The following is a 22,458-nucleotide window of genomic DNA, read 5'->3' on the forward strand; positions in this document are numbered from 1 at the left end:
GGTAAGGGTTCTACCACTGACCCATCGTGCTCCCCGAACTATCGACAAGTTAACCCCAGAGATGGCGTATGCACTTCTAAAAACGTTCAACCAAATATTTCCATTAAGTTCTCTAGTTTACTTCATATCAGGTAGGTATATACAGTAGGTCACCGAATATCATCTTTAATAAGAGATATTTGTTTTGTTTTTTTTCGTCCTATACAACACCGAGGTTATTAAGGAAGAGCACTACTATTAACGTGGGCTCCGAACTACGACCGGGGCTTAAATCCGATGCAGTTGACGGGCGCAAACTAAACGTTACAGCACAGGTTGCCAACCTTCATAGGTTCGAGGGCTACTTTTAATTTCAGAAATAACTGGTGGGCTACTTATCTGTTCACTAGCCCGCTAGAAGGGATTATAAAATAATAACAGTGATTGCTAAAAACAGTATGACACACAGACTAAGGCTACTTCTCACAGCACTTACCGGTAGATGTGTTAGCCACCCTGTCTTACAACACAGGCCATTCGTAGCTTTGCCAATTTAGTTCTTTTCTAACTAAATCTAATCTTTTTGGAAGGCTGTCTAGTTGGCAAACTACTGTTTTAATTGCTAGTGGGAAGCCTAGTTTTTCTTTTAAATATTTAATATCAAGTTACTTTCCAGTATATGCTTTCCTTTTAAAAATAAGTTTTACCTTTTCTCAAAGGGTTACTTCGGGGATTTCCCAAATAGGCAGTACACTCGTAGTCTGGATCTAACCTAGCCTAACATACTCTAGCGCACGTCCCGTGGGAATTTTTTGCACGAATAATAGTTTCCATTGCACATCAGTTTGCATGTAGATAGATTATCAGTCTGTACGTCATTATTTGAGCATGCACAGGAAAAATAGTGCAGAATGTCTTAAACAATCATTTAGATCTATACAAGTAGAATATATTTTTTATACATTTGACGACCTATTGCACGATTATTATTATTATTATTACCATTGCTTACGATTACGATACTGAATGATAAAGTAAAATCTGGTTCTTTCGATGCTGTATTTAGTTGTTTTCTTTTACTTAAACGCTGGTTGGAAAATAAAATTTGTTGGCAACACTGACCGTTCCTCACCATACTATAACTTTTCCAAGAGAGCTGGATTACAAGTTGACATCATCTGTCCCAGCTATATAAGACAGAGATGTCGATCGAATTGAAAATATTCATAAATGAATAGTTCCAGTTGAGGATGGAACATCTCAGAGATGAGAGGATAATATAGATCAACTTAAGCCTTTTAAGGAGCTGAATTGATTTCGTAGAGGGGGGAGGAGGGGATTTGAGGGTGATATTGTCTCTTCTCCATGATCCTTTGGATTTCTTACAATATAGAGTTAATATCGTGGTGATTATGTTTCTCTCCCTTCACCAGGAAGGCGAAAAAATGTTTAGAACCATCGCAGAATTTAAAAGCAGTAATTGTAGCGAACGAATCTTTACGGTTAACATTATTAAAAATTATTAGATCTGAATACAATGTAAAAAATATTCACAATATTTATAAAACAAAACTGACTAAAACACCAAATTATGTGTTAATAATGCATGTATAAAAGTTTCGGCAAGGTAATATTGCCTTCATCAGATAATGTGTCTGACTAAGGTGATGTTACTTGCCGAAACTGTTACACAATATTATTAATATAGATTGTGTAATTCAATCAATGTAACAAATGTCGGAGGTTATTCCTGAGGAAAAATGCAATGATAGCGATATGCTTTGCAAAAACAGCTACACACATTTAATATATTAAATAATATTCACATGTTATTTTCAGGCTTTGAAAACGTATACTGACTAAAGATAGATAAGCACTACATCAAGCATTTGTAATGTCAAAAACGGAAGCGTGGTTCTGAGTAGTCTGTAAGTAAACAGAAATGTTCAAACATGGATACATGCAGCCCTCTTCTTGGCTGAGTGGCTAACACAAGCGTTTTCTGTACACGTAGTCTCACGTTCGTTTCCCGATAGGGTACCTGTCTTGGACACAAACCCGAGTAATGTTAAGCAGGTTCCTTTTCTCATATCGCAGCGGTGCTGAAAAGGGACAATTAATTCCAATCATTCAATAATGAATACATGCATCACATGCTGAAAACGCAATGCAATAATTCTTGGAAATACAAAGTAGTATTACTTTCGTGTTACATGAATCTTTACGACAAAGAACAAGTATTTAAGCACGATTGTATACAAGATCTTTGAACACTACATTCAATTTGATTACAGTTAATCTATACTAATAATTAACATTTCTGGTCTCCACAAAATATTTTTAAAGCACATAAAAAGTCTATCAAGTTTTTAATGTGGAACATTTTAACTATTATTTTCCGAAAATTTGAGAAAAAAGACGTGAAAAAATATGGAATGCAAAAATAAATACTAAAAAGACGAAAACAATGGTGACTACAAGGGAGTTGCTCTACTTTGGAAATTTAAGAGGAGAAAGTAAAACACGTGACTACCTTTCGGCATTTAATTAGCGTTGTCGCCGGACTAGTTTGCCGGTTTTTATGAGATACCGAAATGAAGTGGTATCGGATCCGGCCAGTATTTAAATGGATGATATTGAACAAAACTAGTGGGGCTGAAAGTTCAGAGTTCACTTAGCGTCTGAGAACAAATGGAAAGGAAAGTAGTAGTCTCCGGTCAAGACAAGTAATAACAACTAGCGATTTAATATTGGTTTCAAATAACCAGTTTAAGCCCTTTGAGGCTTCGTGTCACGGACTTCTTAGTTTTATGTAGAATTTTTAATGAAGAATTTATATACATGGGAAATAAAGGCACGAATAGGAAGGAAACATCCAGAGTAGTTTCCCAATCTATGGACCGAGGACCCTCGAGAGACCATGAAAGTTTGCAAGTTGGTTCGCAGCACATTCTATGTTTTTTAAATTTTATCTTATTATGCTGACAGTCAGGGCATAAACTTCATGATCTTACCTGACGGTGCCCACGAGATTAGATCTGAGGCTTTCTCATGTTGAAAAGTACTGTGAAAATGCAGTTTCGTCTCAGAAATATCTGTTTCTATTGAACGAGTTTTCTTGTCGAGCTGTCTTGTGATTCGACATTCAAAATGCTATTTCCTTAGTTATCGGTACTGGTGTTCTGGTTCCAATCTACGACTGTTTATCCAAAAAGGGCAGTAATGCACATGTTATCATTTACCACTACATCTGTGCGATACAACACTTTCTCATCTCGTACATATGAAACAAATATAGGAACAGACTTAACGTAAAGCTAAACAGACGTCTGAAATTGACGTCTGAAAAACAGCATCAGTCATCATCACATTGAGTGTTCAATTTGTAATATTAGGCCTAACTGGTATGATTTTGTATTTCTGAATGTCTCCACTATAACAGTATTGCATAGTCATAAATGACACATTTAGTATTATAAAATAGTAATTTATCACAACATTTTTATGATAAGCAAAACATATTTTAAAAAAAAGAAAGAAAGAAACTTTTATTTCATGTGAGGTCGCGGAGAATTAATAGTTGCTACAGGGGATCCATGAATCAAAGTTTGGGAAACGCTCTAGGGGAAAACTATATTCTGCAGGTCGTTAAATAAAACTTATGAAACACGTTCACAATATTTCGATCTGACTTGTCAGGATTTTAACCTTTCTTTTCAGATGAATAAAACCAGAGCACTGATATAAAGTTGGGTAATTCCTTCATCAAGAAGATAAAACAGCAGGGAACTCTAGTGCATGGACGTCTCCCTCGGACAAGTGTCTTGCTAGATGATAACGATCTGACGGAACAAAATTAAATTTCAGTAAAGATAGCATCTCAGCAATTTCTACTATTTATAAACAAACATACTTCCTCTACTTTTAAAACATTGCAAATGTCCGACAATTATGAACATAATCATTCATATATCTCTGCTGAAAATGAATAATGTAATTAACTATACTTTCAATACTATCAAATAATACAATTCCTTGTGATGTTATGTGCAAAAAATCTCCACAAACGAATCATGTGAAAGAGACCACAATTTTCATATATTCAATTTTCCATTGTAAAACATAAATATTACATATTCGAGATAATACAATTATACATAAATTCATATATATCTGATTAATAAAAACTGAAGAAAAGTAGTTCGCAATACTTTTTTCAATTATGCCCAAGTCCACTATATAATACTTTTAAAACAAATTTTCACGGGGTAATATTAGTACAAGGCCTATTACAGGCAGCTAATGACTTTTTTCTTTCTTAAAAGAAGAGGTTGGAAGAAAACCTTTCAGCCCACACAAATAAAGCTTAGTAACCTGAAAAGTAAGTAAAATCATATGATTGCTTTTGAAATAATGCCAATGCAATTTATAGTAAACAATATCCAACAATGGAATTTACCGAAAGTCTAAATGAACTGGAAACAGTACCAACACTTCTTCAGCTAATCGGATAAAACACGTTTAAAATACGCAAGCAACGGGACAGATCCCAACTGTTACATTTGAAAAGTCCAGTTCCACGAAAAAATATTTTATTAGTGCTTCATTGAAAAGTGGGGAAGAAAATTAAACAAGAAGATAAGGAAAAGTAAACAAAGCACCAAGTACATTTAAGGTATTTACTATAGCTTATACTACGCATCCTTATACTATGCTAAACCATAACCATTTTCCAGCATTGAGTTCGGAGGAAGGTACTAGGACGAAAGTTACGAAAATTAAGCCGTAAACGAAGAAAATAAAAGGACACTGAAGAGAGGTAAGGTAAATATTATTCACCATGTGTCTTTCTCACAACATTACAAACTTTACAGTTTTCTTGTTCGATATTAAACACAGATAAGGAAAAATAAATAAATAAAAAGTGTAGTGTTGTATCATTTAAGGGGATATTAAGCGCCTCTGTATCAAGTAATATGCTATGCATATGTGAATTTCTATTTATAGATATTTTGTTTTAACACAACAAAATAGTAAAATATTTTTTTTTTCGCATATACTTTATTTTGACATTCATTCAAAATCAGCTAAATCATGAATTGGCAAATATCAGTCTGAAGTTAATATTTCCTTTGATAACTTCGGAATGAACACTAAACTGCAATCGTACTTTCTTTCAGAAATTATTGAAAAAGAGATGTTATTTCCAACCACGATGCGTTTTTAATGTTCCCATTCAGTAAATACGTAGGCAATGCCATTATATAATTTGGCTATATTATTTTGCTTTCGAGTAATACTGAAGTAAAGTTGAAGTATTTATTAATTAAACAAAATTTTGCTTCTAGTTAATCACGAAATTAAGATTAGAAATACTGACAAGTTTTACTTTTAACAATTAAAATAAAAAAATCTAAGTCAAGCTTTCGGAAGTCTCATATTCTAATTTCTGAAGTATCTCCATAATTATCATGTTCAGGCATTTTTATGTGCCAATATATTCTTGGAATAAATTTGTTTCTTCCAGAAAAAATAGTGATTTGTATTCACTTATTCACAACAAAAATATATAAAATGTGTAACAACATTCTTTAAGAAATTGGTTCTCTATATACTGATATTTTTGTAAATTCTCTATTCACATTTTCGAAACAAGAATTAAAGGATTAATACCATAAGACAAACAAACTTACGAAAGAAATTATTAAGAAATTTGCAAGTACTTGGGTTGAGACGTGTGACCAAATGAAAGAAAGAACTACTGTTTAGGACATCGTCAAGGTTCCTAGCATCAGGACTAATCATTGATAAGCCATTATCATATTTTTCTACTAATTATTTTGGTTTCCCATCATATTGTTAGAAAATAGGTCTGGAGAAGTTTTTCTTTTCAATAGTTGTAAACATAGGAGTCTGTAACATTGACATGGGCAGTAGAAGTCGCCAAATAAATTTACCATATAAAACATTTTAAGCGGAATAAAAAACCCTACGAAAGCTAAATTACTACACTATACAGCACGTACTGGGTACCCACAATAAATAACGCTAGGTAAATTGATGGCTAAAAAGGGGATGAGCAGAATTCAAGTGAAGCACCGGAAGACAAGAAACGATCGAAACAAAAATGCAACCTGGAAATTAGCACATGATTATTTTGGAAATAGTGCTTATTACCAATAAATTAAGTTTCAATTGAATAATGCTAGACGTGTTAGAAAAATACAACACTGTACACAAACCGCCCAAGCTCTGCCTCCACCTTCACACGATAGTTAAAATAACCCTTGCCACTTACTCAGTACATGTTTGAACTTGCTCCAGTTGCTACACGATTGTTGAATGTGTCTGATGTAAAGCTGTGTTTGAGGTGTTGGAGCTTGAACAACGTTGTGCCATCAAATTTTGTGTAAAGCTTGGCGAATCCACTACTGTGACTTACGAAGTTACAAGGAGGTTTTAGACAACATTCTTTATCCAAGGAATACGTATTCAGATGACCCATGTCCTTTTTCGGAAGGTCAAAAACAAGTGCAAACGAAATTTGTGCGGAAAGACCTTCAATTGGATTTCTTCACTCAATTCTGGATAGATGCAGATTTTATTTTTATCATTATTGCTATTAAGATATTCCCTAATAGTAGTAAGGTCCAATATTCCCTCCTTTTAGTGTTTTTTCTTTCTCTCTTTCTGAATAATTTCGACAACTTGTCTACTCTCTTCTACTGCAGGGTGATAAAGATTACTATGATTGTCGCACGTATAGGTATTAAACAAGTATGTCCTCTTTATGACTAAAGTACAAACACGCAATTATAATGAGAATTGGGTAACTGTTATATCAAGAAGTAGTTAGTGTTTTTCGCAATTTTACTTGTTAAATCCCTCTGAATTTAAAGAAAGAAAGAAAAAAATGAAACCATGAAATATACACAGAGCTAAACATAATGATCAGGACATCGTAGTATTTACTTCAACTTCACCACCCTTCAGTACAGATCATTGAGGTAAACTATCAACTTGAAACACACAATATTATCGTTAGTATGGAATTAGAGATAATGTGTGCTGTTTCTTGAGTTTTCTCTCTTTATCTGGCACATTACAGAGTTTACTGAGGACAGGTGAAATATCGGAATATATTTTTAAAATATGTTAAATTTTCATATCATCGTGCTACCACATTCGAAAAAGGTTTGTGTCCGAAAATAATAAAAGTATATGCAAAATGTTATCTTATTATTCTCGAAAAATAGAAAACAATGAGTGAAATCTTACATCACGAAACGGAAGCTTACAAGATTTTTCTTCCTGTGTGCTAATTGACAGAAAGCATACTTCGCTCATAGATTGAAGAGAAACCAAAAGAAATAGTAATAATATACTTCCACGAATTACCCAAATGAGATAAGCGTACTGAAAAATTCGTACTTCCATCAAATTAGCTTAAAAGAAAATTACTTTTAAAGATAGTACCGTGCAGTAAACTTCTCTAGTATATGCACACATTTAGCATTTTATAGTCATTATACAGGTAAGCTAAATGAAATAAACTCATTCACAAGAATACTAAAGAGGGAGAAAAAAGAGAAAAGCATGTTTTCATACTCAAGCAATTGTAGAAACTTCAACTGTCTTTTTTGAAGCATAAAAACTTATGCAACTGCAAGAGCATTAAAAAAATTATTTGGGCAGTTGTTCGCAGAAATGCTTAAAAACCTTCGGTTAATAGCCAGAATGAATGGACTAATGTAAGTGTATGTTTCAGTAACTGACAAAGAATCACATTCCCCTCTACGTAAAATAAAATTATGCTTAAGCTGATTGTTAATGAGATAAGTGAAATACTTACTTCGTTGACTGAGTCTGTAAAAGTTTTCCTATATAGTTTCCGACACTTACTCTGTGGCCTTGCTCAGCGCGTTAAGTCACTCACGTGATCAAATTATTTCATAAACACATTTTGTTCTTTTGGTGCAAGAGATCTCAAATCGATGACACTGCTTGAGAAACAGGTTTGTGTAGTAGAAAAATCTTACTGTGATTTCTTCACGAAATAATTGAAGATAACTCTGAATGTACTAATAATATGAGATCTTCATGTAACTTAACCAGATGAAGAGGGCCACGGAATAAAGTGGTTGAAACTGTACAGAAAACTCTTACATCCGCAACCAATAAAGTATAATTACATTAAAAGTGCGTCAGTTGCACTGTTTAAGTAAATAAATATGCTTAAGCGTTTATTCATTCCGAGGTCATTGGCAGAAAAGATATAGTGAACGCTGTGTCTTCCACTGTCAATTGTACCGTACATTAAATATCTACATGTAATCTTAAGTAAATGTATACCTACTTAATAAATGCTCTTCCCATGTACACATACGTCATCTCACGCAATTCCACAAATAAACGTAAAATAAATTTAAAATATTACATACTAAGGTAACTGCACCAAGAAGGAATTGCACAGGTCTTATTGTATAAACAAACTCAATATTTAGAATATGATTAACATGTGCTTTATATATAGATATGTAACTTTATACATTTTTTCGTCTCTAAGGACGTTATACAAATTTTTCTGCTATATATTTATTTATATACTCTTTATTTGACTGACCCCTACATATTCACACAAACTGAGCAAGGCAGGAATACTGGCCGATTGATTATTTATTTATATATATATATCTATATCAGTGAACACTTATAAACAACCAGCCCATGACATACAAAATACTCTCACACACATACATAGCATTGTACAAAAAATATGCACACTATCACATAAAATAACTTAAATTCAGTCTTGTTCACAGTATGTTTATGAGTAGTGCATTTTCGTAAGCACATATTAAACTGCATACACAAATATATATTTATACATCCAATGCACCAAGTCCACACCTATATTGTTCTATCTATTTATATTTAATAATAGTGCATTACGTAAATTTTCTTTTTTTACTGCATATACGCTCACTACATAAAGAACACACGTTCTTTTCATCATTATTGTGCATAAATTTTTAAGAACACGTTACAGAACATTTTTATATATCAAATAAACACTGTAATAATTTTTCATACGGATACAAAAGCTTGCATAGGAAAAGAAAAATAAAAGATTAATGATACCAGTAATTCTATGAAAACAAAGTCATTAATGGTACCATTAATTATATCACAAAAGGCATATACAGCTATATATATTCTCAGATTACTGCATCTTATAAAATTTAACTTTGGTCTTTGTGTGTGTATGTAAAATGGCAGTTCCATGTTAGTTTTCTTTTACCGGGAAATAATATATTAATTATACAAATACCTGTCACCTTCATAAGATTTTTCATTGCTATTAGAAATATCCACTAAAATATCCAAGTAATGTACCATTTGATGGAAAAAAAAAAAAGCTTGGTGTTTTCAAAAATTTGGTAGAAAGGCACTAAAATCCCATCTCAGATTTGTCTTTTTTTACTCTTATTTTTAAATATGTGTGTGTATAAAAATCTTTTTGTTGTACAGACAAAATTTCTTTGGGATACATTTCAAGACAATATTACGGTACGTCTTGAGTTTGTAGTTTAAGGTTTTTAGCATTATAAAAAAGAAAAAACTAAATACTGATTTGTGTACTATCTATGTGACATTATCACACCTTCTTTTTCGAAATAGGACTATTACTCCATGAGGAACTGTGAGGCGATTCTTCTCTATAAAATATGGCCACTATAACACTTTTTAACCTAACACAAAGTTCTCTTCTAACAGTTGCTGTAAACTTGTTAACAAAAGTCAGTGTAGCTGCAGCTACAAATGCCAAATTGTAGAATAAAACTATAACGAAATTACCTAGCCATTCTATTTCTCCAAAATCACCCAACAAGTCAAAATTTGTAATGCCAAGAATTCTCGAAAGCAGCGGTATTGCAGAACTAAGTATCAACACAACCCCACAATTTAAAATAATATGAGAGATCGGAGTTTCATGATGTTTTGGCTGAATACCTGACAACAAGGGAATAGTATAAAGTCCCACATATGACGTAACCACAAGATAAAAAATTAAAACAATTTCTAGAGCTGCACCGAAAGGTCCAAGTTTCGACAACGAGGCAATACCAAGAGTAAACTGTCTTGTGCTTATAGGCAAAGCTTTGATACCTACAAGAAGCTCCAAAGAATTATGGATAACTATCAATGCTGTAACGAGAGTTAACACTAGAAGCACTAACATCGCAAATGGATACAAAAAGTTTCGACTTAACGGTGATGTCTGGCGCTGCTTATCTAAAACTATCCTTTGTTCCTGTACCTCTCGTAATCTCTGTTTTAGTCCTGCTAAAACAGCTCCATTATGTAATGTTCGTCCATTAAGGCTGACAACAGGGCACATCGGAGGCGGCGATGAACATGATTTTCCGGTTAGCATCACATGGCGCAAGTATCTACTTACACTACCTTCTTCCAATTGTGCTACATAAAATTCTTTATCTACATCACGGAGAAACTGTGGTTTTACTAAAAACTTGCCTACAACAGTAAAAAGATGTCCAAACCCTAACGGTGTACATAACAAAAGCATTACAACACCTAGGAAAGATATGCAAGAATACAGGAATGGCAAATAGTAGTTCCAAATATTTAATAACGTATGAATGCTTGATCTATCATCGTCGATTAGAGCTGAAAGAATGTACGTCATTCCAAAGACTAAAACAGCCAAAAGTAATAGCACAGTAAAAGATTCATACACTTTAGCCATAATTCCTTTCCTGTATCCTGCAAAACCTTCAGACTCAGTAAAAAGGTAAGCAAATGGTAGAAGAATGAATAACGAAAGATTCGAGAATAGAAATATGTGGTTCCATAAACCCTGTATCAGGGAACTATTAAGCCATTTAACATAATAGCTGTCAGGGTATAAAATAAGAACCTCATTACTTGCAATAGAAATCGGCAGAAGCAAAACAGCTCCAACAGACACTGCCAATGAGAAAGTACATAACCACAAACTGATTCTGTATACCGTGGCATCGTCTTCATCATTTGTGAAGTAATCATCTTTCTCTTGCCGCTTAAAACGCAGAATAATAGCATAACTGGAGAGGTATAGCGCCAAAAATAGAAGTAGGAAGATGATATTTTCTCGCACTGTATTGTGAAACACTTGCTCCCGTAAGTCTGCATCATTTTCCATCTTCACCTGTCCGTTACAATTTTCTTTGACATATATTTGCTATTGTAAAAAGTCATTTTTGCCTCCATGCAAGACTTAGGCCTAATTTAAAAATTTAACATATCTGAACTACTTTGCTTCAATTTTTTTTTTTTTTAAGTACTGTTATGGAACTGAACAAAATACTTGGCACATAACAACACAAAGAACTGTATCGAACAACTTACTGCGATAATATATGGGAGCACTAGAACACATATTCCACAACTAATTTCTTAGGAGGCTAGGATTGATAAAACGGACTTTGACCGAATTGTCAATTTCCTTCGCCCCTTTGCTGTAAATGAAAGTATCTTCTGACAATAAAGCACTTATACCTGGAAAGCTTCTTCAAACTCATCCACCAAATTTCCATTGCCATTAGCGGTCGTTGCCATTGCTCGACGTCAGAATACACACACTTAGGGTCACTAGTAAACTTTCAGGGATAAAATGTCATTCCATTAGAACATAGTACGAGACCCACTTGTGATTTTGCTATAGATGTCGTTCGGCTCTTTCAATCAATTATAAACAGTTTTAATTCATTACATGTCCATCTACCGTTCAAAACCAAATCCTTATTTCTGACACAAAACGGCGATCAACTACAACTCCTAGACTCCACACGTTCCATAGACGCCTGCCGCAACAAAAGTTCAGGAAGCTAGGGCAATCACTGGAAAATATGCTGTCCATAATCCTTTACACATTAGCATTATGGTTCCTATAGCATCCGGTTCTACTCTAGCCAATCAACGTGAAGGATTTCGGGTAGGTACTCTGAGACTTGTTTAAAAGATTGCCAATCATGAAAACCGCGGAAGTGATCTTCAAAATGGTAAACTAGTTTTAGCAGACGACAATTACGCACACATGCGTGCCCAGTTTGTCCTTGTGTGTTTTCAAGGTTTTTATTTATTGTGTGGTTCGCACTTCACATACTAAGAAACAATAACTCGTATCCGCATATTAAACCAGTTCAAAGAGATGGAGTTTCAATTTTATAATAATAATACAAATAAGTTAAGTTATAATACTTAACGTTGTATTAATACAGTACAATATTGAAATAACATTGAAAGAAAAAAGCGATCACTTATTTGAACAGTAATAACGTACAGACGTGGTTCTCGACTATTTTTTGGTCATATCAGTTTCCCTTGCTGGGATCCGCGTATCTACAGCATACGTACGAGAAAAGACAACCTCCCGTTTCTCATTGCATGTCTCCATTCTTGACTGTCTCTGGAAAATAAATATTTTTAGGCCTTTGTAATATGACTTGTTGCTCTTTTCAAATTTACATTGAGTTATATTATTATTTATTTATTTATCACCATCATTGTCATATTCAGGCTTTCTTCCAGAAAATTGTGTTAGGTGGGGGGCACAATCATAATGTGAGGTGGCTGCACTGAGATACTAATTGTTGTTATGTTGGCAATTGCAACTTAATTCTTCTTAACTCGGGCAGTGTTTGGCCAACTCTGGATAGTAGGGGATATGGGAATATAGTAACATTGGATAGTAGGCCTAAAGCTCTCAGAAACACTAGCCACATTGGGCCTTATGCAGAGTCGTTTTGAAGTATGATTAGCGTCATACTAAAGACCAGACTACTGCATGGAACTTAGTCGAACTCTTTAGTATGGTACTAATAACGCGTCAGAACGACTCTGCATAAGGTCTATGCATCGAAAATTCCGCAGTACATCCGTTCAGAAACACTGACATAGAGGGTCAAAAAAGAGAGGAATTTATTTTATAATTTGCTTCCGCTTCTGAACCATCGAGTCGTCAATTTGAGAGGTGAGGTATAAAAGGGGAGCACTGTTAGTTTCTACATATGTGCTTGAGATGCAGTGGCGAAGCGTGCGGTGAAAAATTGGGTAGATAAAACACTACACACACACACACAGTCATATATATATATATATATATATATATATATATATATATATATATATATATATATATATAGTATATATATATAGTATGTGTCCGAGCACTGCACTTAAATTTTTAAAACATATATGGTCAAGTGCGTCATCCAATAAAATTACGAAGTTTAGAAAATTCTAATCGACCCGATTACAGTTCTGTAAGTAACCTATCTACAGGACACCAGAATATGCAGCATGAATAGAAGTATTCTCATCAGAGCCGTAGCTAGAAATTTCGGCACCCGGAGCAAAGTAGAATTCCGCGCCCCCTACACTCACCATACCAAGCTTTTCCTTCCATTTTTTTACTTATAAGAAAATCAACAGCTATTGTTATACTACACTGAATTTTTATTAAGCTGCTTGGCCAGACCGTTGCAACAGCCAAAAGCGATCATTCTTTTACAGATAAGAGCTGTTTTCAAGAGACGCATTTTTTACATTTTGTTAAACTTTACAAAACTACCTTTGGTTGTATACAAATCCACTTACGGAAATTTACAATACAACTATTTGTAACGTTTCATACTATCGATAAGAAATGAAATTTCAATACATTTGAAACTATATATTTTTATGTTCGAAATGGATAACAATATTAATTTCCAGTAATAATTTAATTTTTTGTAATTTTATTCTGTATGTGACAATCATGAGCGGAGTTAGGAATTGTCTGCTGGGGGGATGACCTCATTTTTATCATTTCTTTTCTCATTTTTTCCCTTTTTGACCATTTTATAGGGGCATTTTTATTTTTTTAAAAAAGTTGGGGGACAATGACTCCTATATCTCCATAGCTCCGCCGATGGTGACCACACAAACAGCATTTTAATTTCGATCTTTTAATATCAGCAATTAAACGGGTTGAACTTGTTAATGATAGACTTTCTTTTATTACTCTTAGGGGTCGGTAGTGTAATACTATTGTTTTAAATGTATATACTTCAACACAAGATAAGGATGACGATGTAAAAGGCATTTTTTAAGAAGTATCATGGGTATTTGACCAAGTCCCGCGAAACCACATGAAAATTCTATTAGAGCATTTCAATGTGAAAGTAGGCCGACAGGTTGTTTTGAAATCGGTTTTAGGGGAGAGAAAGTCTGCATAAGGAAAGTAATGATAACGGGGTTAGTTTCGTGAACTTTGGAACATCCAAAAACCTTATAGTAAAGAGTACAAAATTCATATCACGACGTTCATAAATACACATGGACCACGCCAGATGGAAGAACTCAAAATCAAATTGATCACGTTTTAGTAGATAGAAGAAGATAGTCTTGCATAATTGATGTTCGCTCGTTCAGAGGACCCGACTGTGACATTGATTACTATATGGTAGCAGCAATAACAAGAGAGAGAGAGATTATCGTTGAATAAAGAGAATATTCAAGATTTGAAAACGGAGAGTTTTAGTTTAAAGAAATTATAGGAGAACTAAGCGAAAGGGGAATAGCAGATTCTTGGTTTTAGAAGGGTCTGAGAGCACTAATGTTGAGGATACTTGGGTTCGAATTAGGGATAGAATTAAAATTTCAGCAAGAGAAAAATTTGAAAGAAACAGGGAAATATGTGGGAACAAATCTGGTTCGACCAGGTATGCACCAAACTAACGGAGAAGGGAAAATAGGCGTAACTGCGTTGACTACAAAATCCGAACGATATAGCTACACTAAATTTCGTTGACATCAGACCGGAAACTTCCAAAATGATTAGAAGAGAGAAACGAGATTTTTTAAAAGTTTAATAGTAAAGAAAAAAAATTCGAGACATGTTCATTTGCATCAAAGAATTTAAGAAACGGTATCAACCTCACGCGTATATATTAAAGAGAGACGACGGAATAATTCTTACTGATACACGTAGCATCTTGAATAGATGGAAATATTTCTTTGACGATTTGCTTAACACACTGCCAAAAACTAATGACCGTGGGGAAAGGGAAATACACAGCAAAACCATAAATTTCAGAGCCTGGACAAACAGAAGTAGAAATTGTTATAAAGATATTAAAGAAACAAAAATCTCCGGGTGTCGACGAATTTTTGGCTGAGTTAATTTTAGCTAGAGGGGAAAATTGTGGAACAAGTTACCCAAACTCATTCTCCTTATCTGGAACAAGGAGGAATTACCGCAAGAGTTGAAAGAATGAAATTTTGTTCCAATTCACAAGCAACAAAGCTGATTGTAATAATTTTCGATAACTCTTGTGCCAACATCCTATAAAATAATCTCAAACATTCTATTAACAAGATTGATCACATACGCGGATGAAACTATTGAAGATAATCAGTGTGGATTTAAACGAAAGAAATCAATTATAGACCGGATATTTACCATTCGACAAATACTCGAAAAGAAATCGGAATACAATGCCTCGTTACATCAATTATTTATTGATTTTAGAAAGGATTACGATTCTATTAGGAGATAAATATTATACAACAGTCTCGCAGAATTTGGAATACCTAAAAAAAAAAGCTAGTTAGATTAATTAAGATATGTTTAAACGAACCCCAAAGTATAGTCCGAGTAGGAAAATTCTTGTCGACTTGCTTCCTCGTCGAGGGTGGCCTGAAACAAGGAGATGCGTTGTCGACATTATTATTCAACTTTATTCTGGGATACACTATAACGAGAATGAAAGATAGCAACCAAGGCCTAGAGCTGAATGGTATTCACCAGGTTATGGCGTATGCTGATGAGGTAAATCTTATAGGAGAAGATAGGAAAACAATAGAGGGAAATGCAGAGGCATTATTTAATACTTGCAGGTTTAGAAGTAAATGCAGAAAAAAAAATATATGGAAGTTCACTGGGATTATAATACTGCAAATTATGGATGCGTCAAAAATTCAAATATTTTCGATAAAGTGGATACTTTCAAATATCTAGGATCAATATTAACAGACCAAACTGATATCAACGAAGAAATTAAATGTCGACTAAAAGTAGGGAATTCGTGTTATTATTCAGTTCAAAATCTTTTATTGTCGTGAATTCTGTCGAGGATTCTGAAGATCAAAATATATATATAGAACGATAATCATGCCTGTTGTTTTGTATGGTTGCGAGACATGGTCGCTTACTTTAAGGGAAGAACGTAAACTGAAAATATTTGAGAATAAAATCCTGAAACGAATATTAGGACCCAAGGGGAATTACAGTCGGGAAAGGCGGGAACTTCATAATGAGGAACTGCATAATTTACACCCTTTACTAAACATTGTTAGAGTCATCCCGCCTTATGCAGAGTCGTTTCGAACTTTGATTAGCTTCATACTAAAACACTGACTACTGCAGGAGACTTATGTTAGTCGAGCTCTTTAGTATGGCGCTAATCGCACTTCAAAATGATTCTGCATAAGGCCCATCATGTCTAGGAGGCTCAGGTGGGCAAGTCGTGTAGCCAGAATGAAAGAAAGCAGGAGCGCTTTCAAAATTTTTGACTGGAAATCCAATCGGAAAACGTGAATTAGGAAGACACAGACTCAGATGGAAGGACAATATTCAGGGATGTAATGGAGGCCATACGCGGGTATACGGCGTATACCCACCTCTAAGTTTTGGGAACTATCGTATAGCCACCTAAAATTTGAGAAGTACACGGGTATACGCTAAATTCGATCCATAGTATACTCACTTTATTGGAACAAACATAGCTGCTTTCCATGTACTGTATTTCAAAACAAAAAAAATCTCACTAAACAGCTGGTCGTCAGGCTGTTGCCGCGAATGGTATCTAAATTCTTTTAAAATGTTTGTGTTTTCGGGGTGTTGGAATCGAGTTTCCGAGAATCCATTCTATAATGAAAAACAGCATTCTGAACCTGAAGTGTTTTTTCCTTAAGATGTCAGATGCGCTGTCCCTACCTTCTGAAAGCTGACCTCTGGTATTATTATATAAAGTCAAGCTGTTTCCAAATGTTTTTTCTTGGAAAATCTTAGAAACTCTTTATTGTTTTTTTAAAATAAAAAGATCAGTGGGAGATAGAGTTGAGGGTGAGGAGTAGGACCTATATTCATGTGGCGATATTGCATTTTTTTGTTTGTTTTGACATAGGAATGACCACAGTTTTCATGCCCTCTTTGATCCAAATTCAAAGTCTGCCAATAGGATACAATTTGAGAGAGGCAATATGGGATGGAACCAGCTCTTTTCTAATCGCCAAAGGAGATTCTGAAAAAATGTGGACTTTACTTTCGCTCAAGGATTAAAAGGAAATTAAATGAATATATTTGCGCCAGAAATCGTTAACCTCCAAAAAATAAAACATGTGATCTATCGTACGTCTAATTTGAAACATTCACCGTCGCTGCCAATACCATCAACTACAACAGCGAACCTTGGATTAATATTATTCACTGTAGCCGCAACTGACATCAAAGAAAGCGACAATTTACTTCTATAAATACTCAGCAGCTTGTACTGTACTAATAATCTTCATGCAACCTACTGGGCAAAAAAGGAGGGGGTAAAAATAAGCATTTTCTTTGTTGTTTCGGTCTAATTTAGATTTTAAAAAATGAAGAAAATTGTATGGTTTGGTTTGCGACCCTGTATATTTATTTAGAAGCAAGAGTTTATATTCTCCTTGTACCTCAGTCACTCTTCTAAACATTCGTTTTTGTTTGGTGTTCGTCTGATCCGTAAGTCCTGAGCAACTTTAGTTTTCGTACAAGCTTGCAAACACAAAAATTTGTACTCCACCGACAACATAGATGGAGGAACATTTGTACATACGACAACTGAATAGTGTTATTGACCTTCTCCTACACAAGGTTCATCACACTTAAGTTTCTATAATTTTCGGAGATGATCGAGCAACCACTTTCACCATTTTTGGACCACTTCAGATAGATTGACCCCAAAGCGATTTCTCATAGACACAACAATATCCAATCAGGCCACAGCATCCCTCAACCAAACAGAATCCAGCATTTCCCTCAGCCAATCACAAACCCCCATTCATAGCTCCGGACCTAAAGAGTCACCATATATACATGCCCACATCTCCGAGATCAACAAGATGAACGTCCATTTGAAAAGGCCAAAAGAACAGTTAAACCGAAGACCGCCATTCCTACTCCAGTACCTACGCAAAACAGTTATGATGCTCTCGCCACTAATGAGACTCATTCCAGGGATTCAGACAATATGATGGACATCTCCAACAATCCCGAAGACGACTGTGAAACTGATGAAGAAGACCATGATCCCAAAACTTGCACCCGTGCTGACTGTTGTATTCTTGATCGAATCAAAAGCAAACCAAAAGCTATTATTATTTATGGATTCCCTAAAGACAAAGCTTACAAGCTTACCCACGGAGCGATCCAGGTGTGCAAAAAGTTACCTTACTGCGCAGTGTATCCTGATAGGATCAAATTTAGTTGCCAGAGCGACAATGACTACCACAGACTGAAGAGATATTGTAAATCATTCAATCTACAATATGCCTTTGAAATGATCAAGAAAGAACCTCTCATCCGAGTGGTTATTCGTCAATTAACGATAGATACTGAAGTGAATAATATTCAGACTGATTTGAAAAACAGAGGATACCCAGTGATTTCGGTACAACAACTCACAGGCAGAGGGGGGAAGCTCTTCCCCCTCTTTCTAGTCACCTTAAAGAAGACACCAGAAGCTCAATTGATTCATAAACTAGATTTCATCGAATTTTACCGTATCAGAGTTGAACCTTACAGAACAAAGACTTTTGCACAATGTTACAACTGCCAGCGCTATGGACATACGCAATCGTATTGCTATGCAACTCCAAGATGCTTAAAATGTGCTGAATCCCATGTTACATATAAGTGCAATAAACCCTCTGATGCTCCAGCAACCTGTCCGAATTGTGGAGGAGCTCATCCAGGCAATTATCAAGGCTGTCCAATCCTGCGTAAAATCTCAACAAGACGGAATCCACCCACGAAGATCCCAACTGCGGCGGATTTTCCTGCTTTATCATCTGATTCCTCAAAACCAGTACCACCTATGCCAGCTACGCACCCTGCTACGGAAACTTACGCTGACAAGACGCATTCTTCCAAGAGGACCTCCTCATCAACTAACCAACCCACAGATTCTCTGCCACGTTCTGATCCCGACCGTAATGGGCCCAAACTGGAAGCTGTCCTGGCTATCCTCCAGGATCCACAACTCCTTCAACTCATTCAAGCTTTAAAGTGCAGACTCCCTCGTCTCAAAGAAGCCTCAAACATGCTCACAAAGCTCACCATACTTTGTGAAATCATAGAAGACATCAGCCCATCTCAACCGTAATTTCAGTTGGAAACTCCATTCAGGACCACACCCTTATGAGGGCCACTCCAGACAACATTGGATCAGCTGTCAGCCAATCATCAGTCAAGAAGAACACAAACCGGCCAATCTCCTTCAGATTCCAACTTTCCACCTAACCTTTTCGTTCCATCATTACAACAGGGCTAGCGACCAGGCCGCAATTCACATGCGTCACTCCAGGTGCGACAGTCGCCCTTCGACCGCAACACAAATGGTACTACTTCATATGCTCTTACAGCACAAATCGGAGGTAAGGGATCCAGGAGGAACCCGGTACTCCTACATGGAAAACTGTCATATACAAGAGAGAGAGAGGTCTCATCATAATGCAAGTGTTCCACGGACCGAGAGAGGAAACCTGCAGTCCACGCGACCGCGGAAGAATTATCGTCCAGGAGTAGTGCAAGTCTGTGGAAGCAAGCAGCAGCAGTATAAGTGACCGCACTATGTCTGCGTAAAACTTGACGTGAATCGCAAAGAAACTTGAATGTGATGATTGTCTAAGACAGGGCTAAGGGATCGTGCCACTCTTATCAGAATAGTGTCACCTGGATTTTATTAGAGCCACCTTACAAGAGAGATTTCCCTCCCCGACAGTATTGACGTTAAACAAACCGAACGGAGAGGTTTAACTATTTTCTCCCCTGTCCCTCTTGAGTGATCGAGCTTAGAGTAAGCACTCTTGCATGTACAGGTCTTGCCGACAGTCGGAGAGCAAGTAAGTTTAGCTTATCCCAACGGGACGACACTATAGTTACACCCACAAACAACTACACGTACACACACCTACAACGTTATAGCTCTGGATACCTTGCGGTGTTATAAAAAGGGGCTGCTTACACCAAGAAACCAAACACCCACCCATTACTGGGAGAAGAGCGACAAAGCGTTAAGGCCCTTTTTAAGCCCACGCAGGAATTAAAAAAGGCAATATGAAAACGCCACGGAACACAAGGACTAGAAGCCTTCTAAGCAAAACCAGACAAGAGATGTTACACATAGAAGACCAACCAACAAATAGAGGAAGAGAAAGAGGGCCTTTCCAGCTATGGCCAGAGAAGTAGGCGCTCAACATTTCTGAAAGGGAGTCACCTTATGAAGAAGACTTGTCCCTCAGAAGCTACATTTTCTCTATGGGATCACCTAACTCCGTGTATAGCTATTCTGATGCCGCCAAATCACCTACATTATGGGGTCGAATAAACTGCTCACTTACTAGTAGACAAAGAAATACTCAAAAAAAAAATTCTGAGAACAACTGCTGCTACACAGATTGCTGGAATCAAAAAGGACCTCACTGAGCAGTTGCAAAGCTAATAATCAGAGAACCGGGAGTAGCCGATGCCCAAGGTCATCACACCACCTGACACCAAAGTCTCAACGCTGCAATTTAGAAAAGATGAAGAACATAGGAATCGCAGTAGTGAGAAGCCTAGTGATGATGCATTACTCAAACCCAGTCTACTGAAGGATCAAGTTGAACAGACTATAGGACTGAGTTACAAATATTACAGTAGGACAACATCCTAACATGCGTGAGTAGCACTCTCACAGTACTGCACAAAGACGAACCACAGGACCTAATAAATATCCTAAGAAGAACAACGGAGGACGTCTTCAATGAAAGAATCAATATTATGTTGTTGATATTACATCAATATCAATAAAAATGTTTCAGAAAACATAAATAGCAGGGTATACAAGACAGTAATAGGAGCAAACTTAACATATGGCTCTCCACTCTTTAAACTTCAGGATATACAACAACTGCAAAGTACAGAAAGATTCTGGGTCAGAATGACCAGAGAAGATACAGAAATGGAGGAAAACAAAACTAGAAGACTTGATAAGACACCTTAACAAAAAGTTCGCAAACAGATTAGTAGAATCAAAATTCTACAAGGAGAATATCGCTGAAGCAAAGATCGCACAAAAACTCGGAAATAATAATCGAGATAATAACCAACTTCGCAAAGCATTGCAATAGTGATAATAAGAAGTTTATCAATTAAACTCCATGTTGTGGGCTTTGCCTGTTCTTCGCGTGCATGGGCGTTCAATCTGGATGAACTTAAAGAATATGGTTCTGAACTACCTGAGATGATTAATCCTGCTTCCATTATAAAATAATATCTACACAAAATATAATACCTAGATATACCTTAACTTCCAAATCATTTTGTCCTCAATGAACACATCAACAAAAAATATACGCATTGGACAAAGTAGCCGTTTAAAGGCTAGACGTCCCTGTCCCGTTTTGGGGGAAACAGACTTGACTTGTCTCCGGTCTCTTCACCACAATCCTTGTAGATGAATGGAATGACTGCATTCGAAGCGTCGGATGTCAATACCTTCACCTGGCTGATAGCCCGAGGAGACTTGCTGAAATTATAAAGGTTGTTATGTCATCTCCAGCTTGATGACGAAGATGTCAGAGGAATAATGTCCTTCGTTAAAGGCATTGGAAAGGAGACTACTTGAGGCCTACAAGTTAGGTACCATTCCGACATTTGTCTGGTAAGAATGAACAAAAACGTCTGTTAGAATAGCTGATCTGCAAAGTTTTTTCACACCTTCTTAACCAATTTATTATTATTATTATTATTATTATTATTATTATTATTATTATTATTATTATTATTATTATTATTATTATTATTATTATTATCGGAATTTACATCTGCTTGAGCGGCCCCAATAGATACAGAATTTCACAAATTGTCAAGGTCTCATAAATAATTGTGGATTGAATCGGGCAAGATTTAATGAAATCCTGCGTAATTTCCTGAACATTTTGAATGTGGCATACAAAAATACACATAAGTTTTCCTCTGAAATTCACCATACTGCTTCTTCTAACACTATTAGTCTTTGCGCTATTAATGCTCAAAGTTGAATTTTCAGCACATTCCCGAGCTCATAACTCGGAAAGGACGCCGCTTTCGACTTCGGTGTAATAAACTTGTTTTTCCAAGTGTTTGTGTGTGTGTGT

General features: G+C 35.8%; 2 protein-coding genes across 2 annotated transcripts in view; both read right to left on the reverse strand.

The window, feature by feature from the left end:
• The window catches only part of LOC145689146 (mediator of RNA polymerase II transcription subunit 28-like), a 60,193-nt gene extending 48,273 nt beyond the window's left edge, over positions 1 to 11,920 (reverse strand). Inside the window, exon 1 of the mRNA XM_081763281.1 lies at positions 11,542 to 11,920. Coding sequence (XP_081619407.1) covers positions 11,542 to 11,601 — 60 coding nt within the window. The 5' untranslated portion in view covers positions 11,602 to 11,920. The remainder of the gene's footprint in view (positions 1 to 11,541) is intronic.
• lili (LMBR1-like protein lilipod) lies at positions 8,479 to 11,547 on the reverse strand. The gene has a single exon (XM_081763274.1). The coding sequence runs from the start codon at positions 11,183 to 11,185 to the stop codon at positions 9,638 to 9,640; it is 1,548 nt and encodes a 515-aa protein (XP_081619400.1). The 5' UTR covers positions 11,186 to 11,547; the 3' UTR covers positions 8,479 to 9,637.
• Positions 11,921 to 22,458: the final 10,538 nt, after the last annotated feature.

Source organism: Thermobia domestica, chromosome 1, assembly GCF_964235325.1.
Source record: "Thermobia domestica chromosome 1, izTheDome1.hap1.1, whole genome shotgun sequence".
Lineage (NCBI taxonomy): Eukaryota > Metazoa > Arthropoda > Insecta > Zygentoma > Lepismatidae > Thermobia > Thermobia domestica.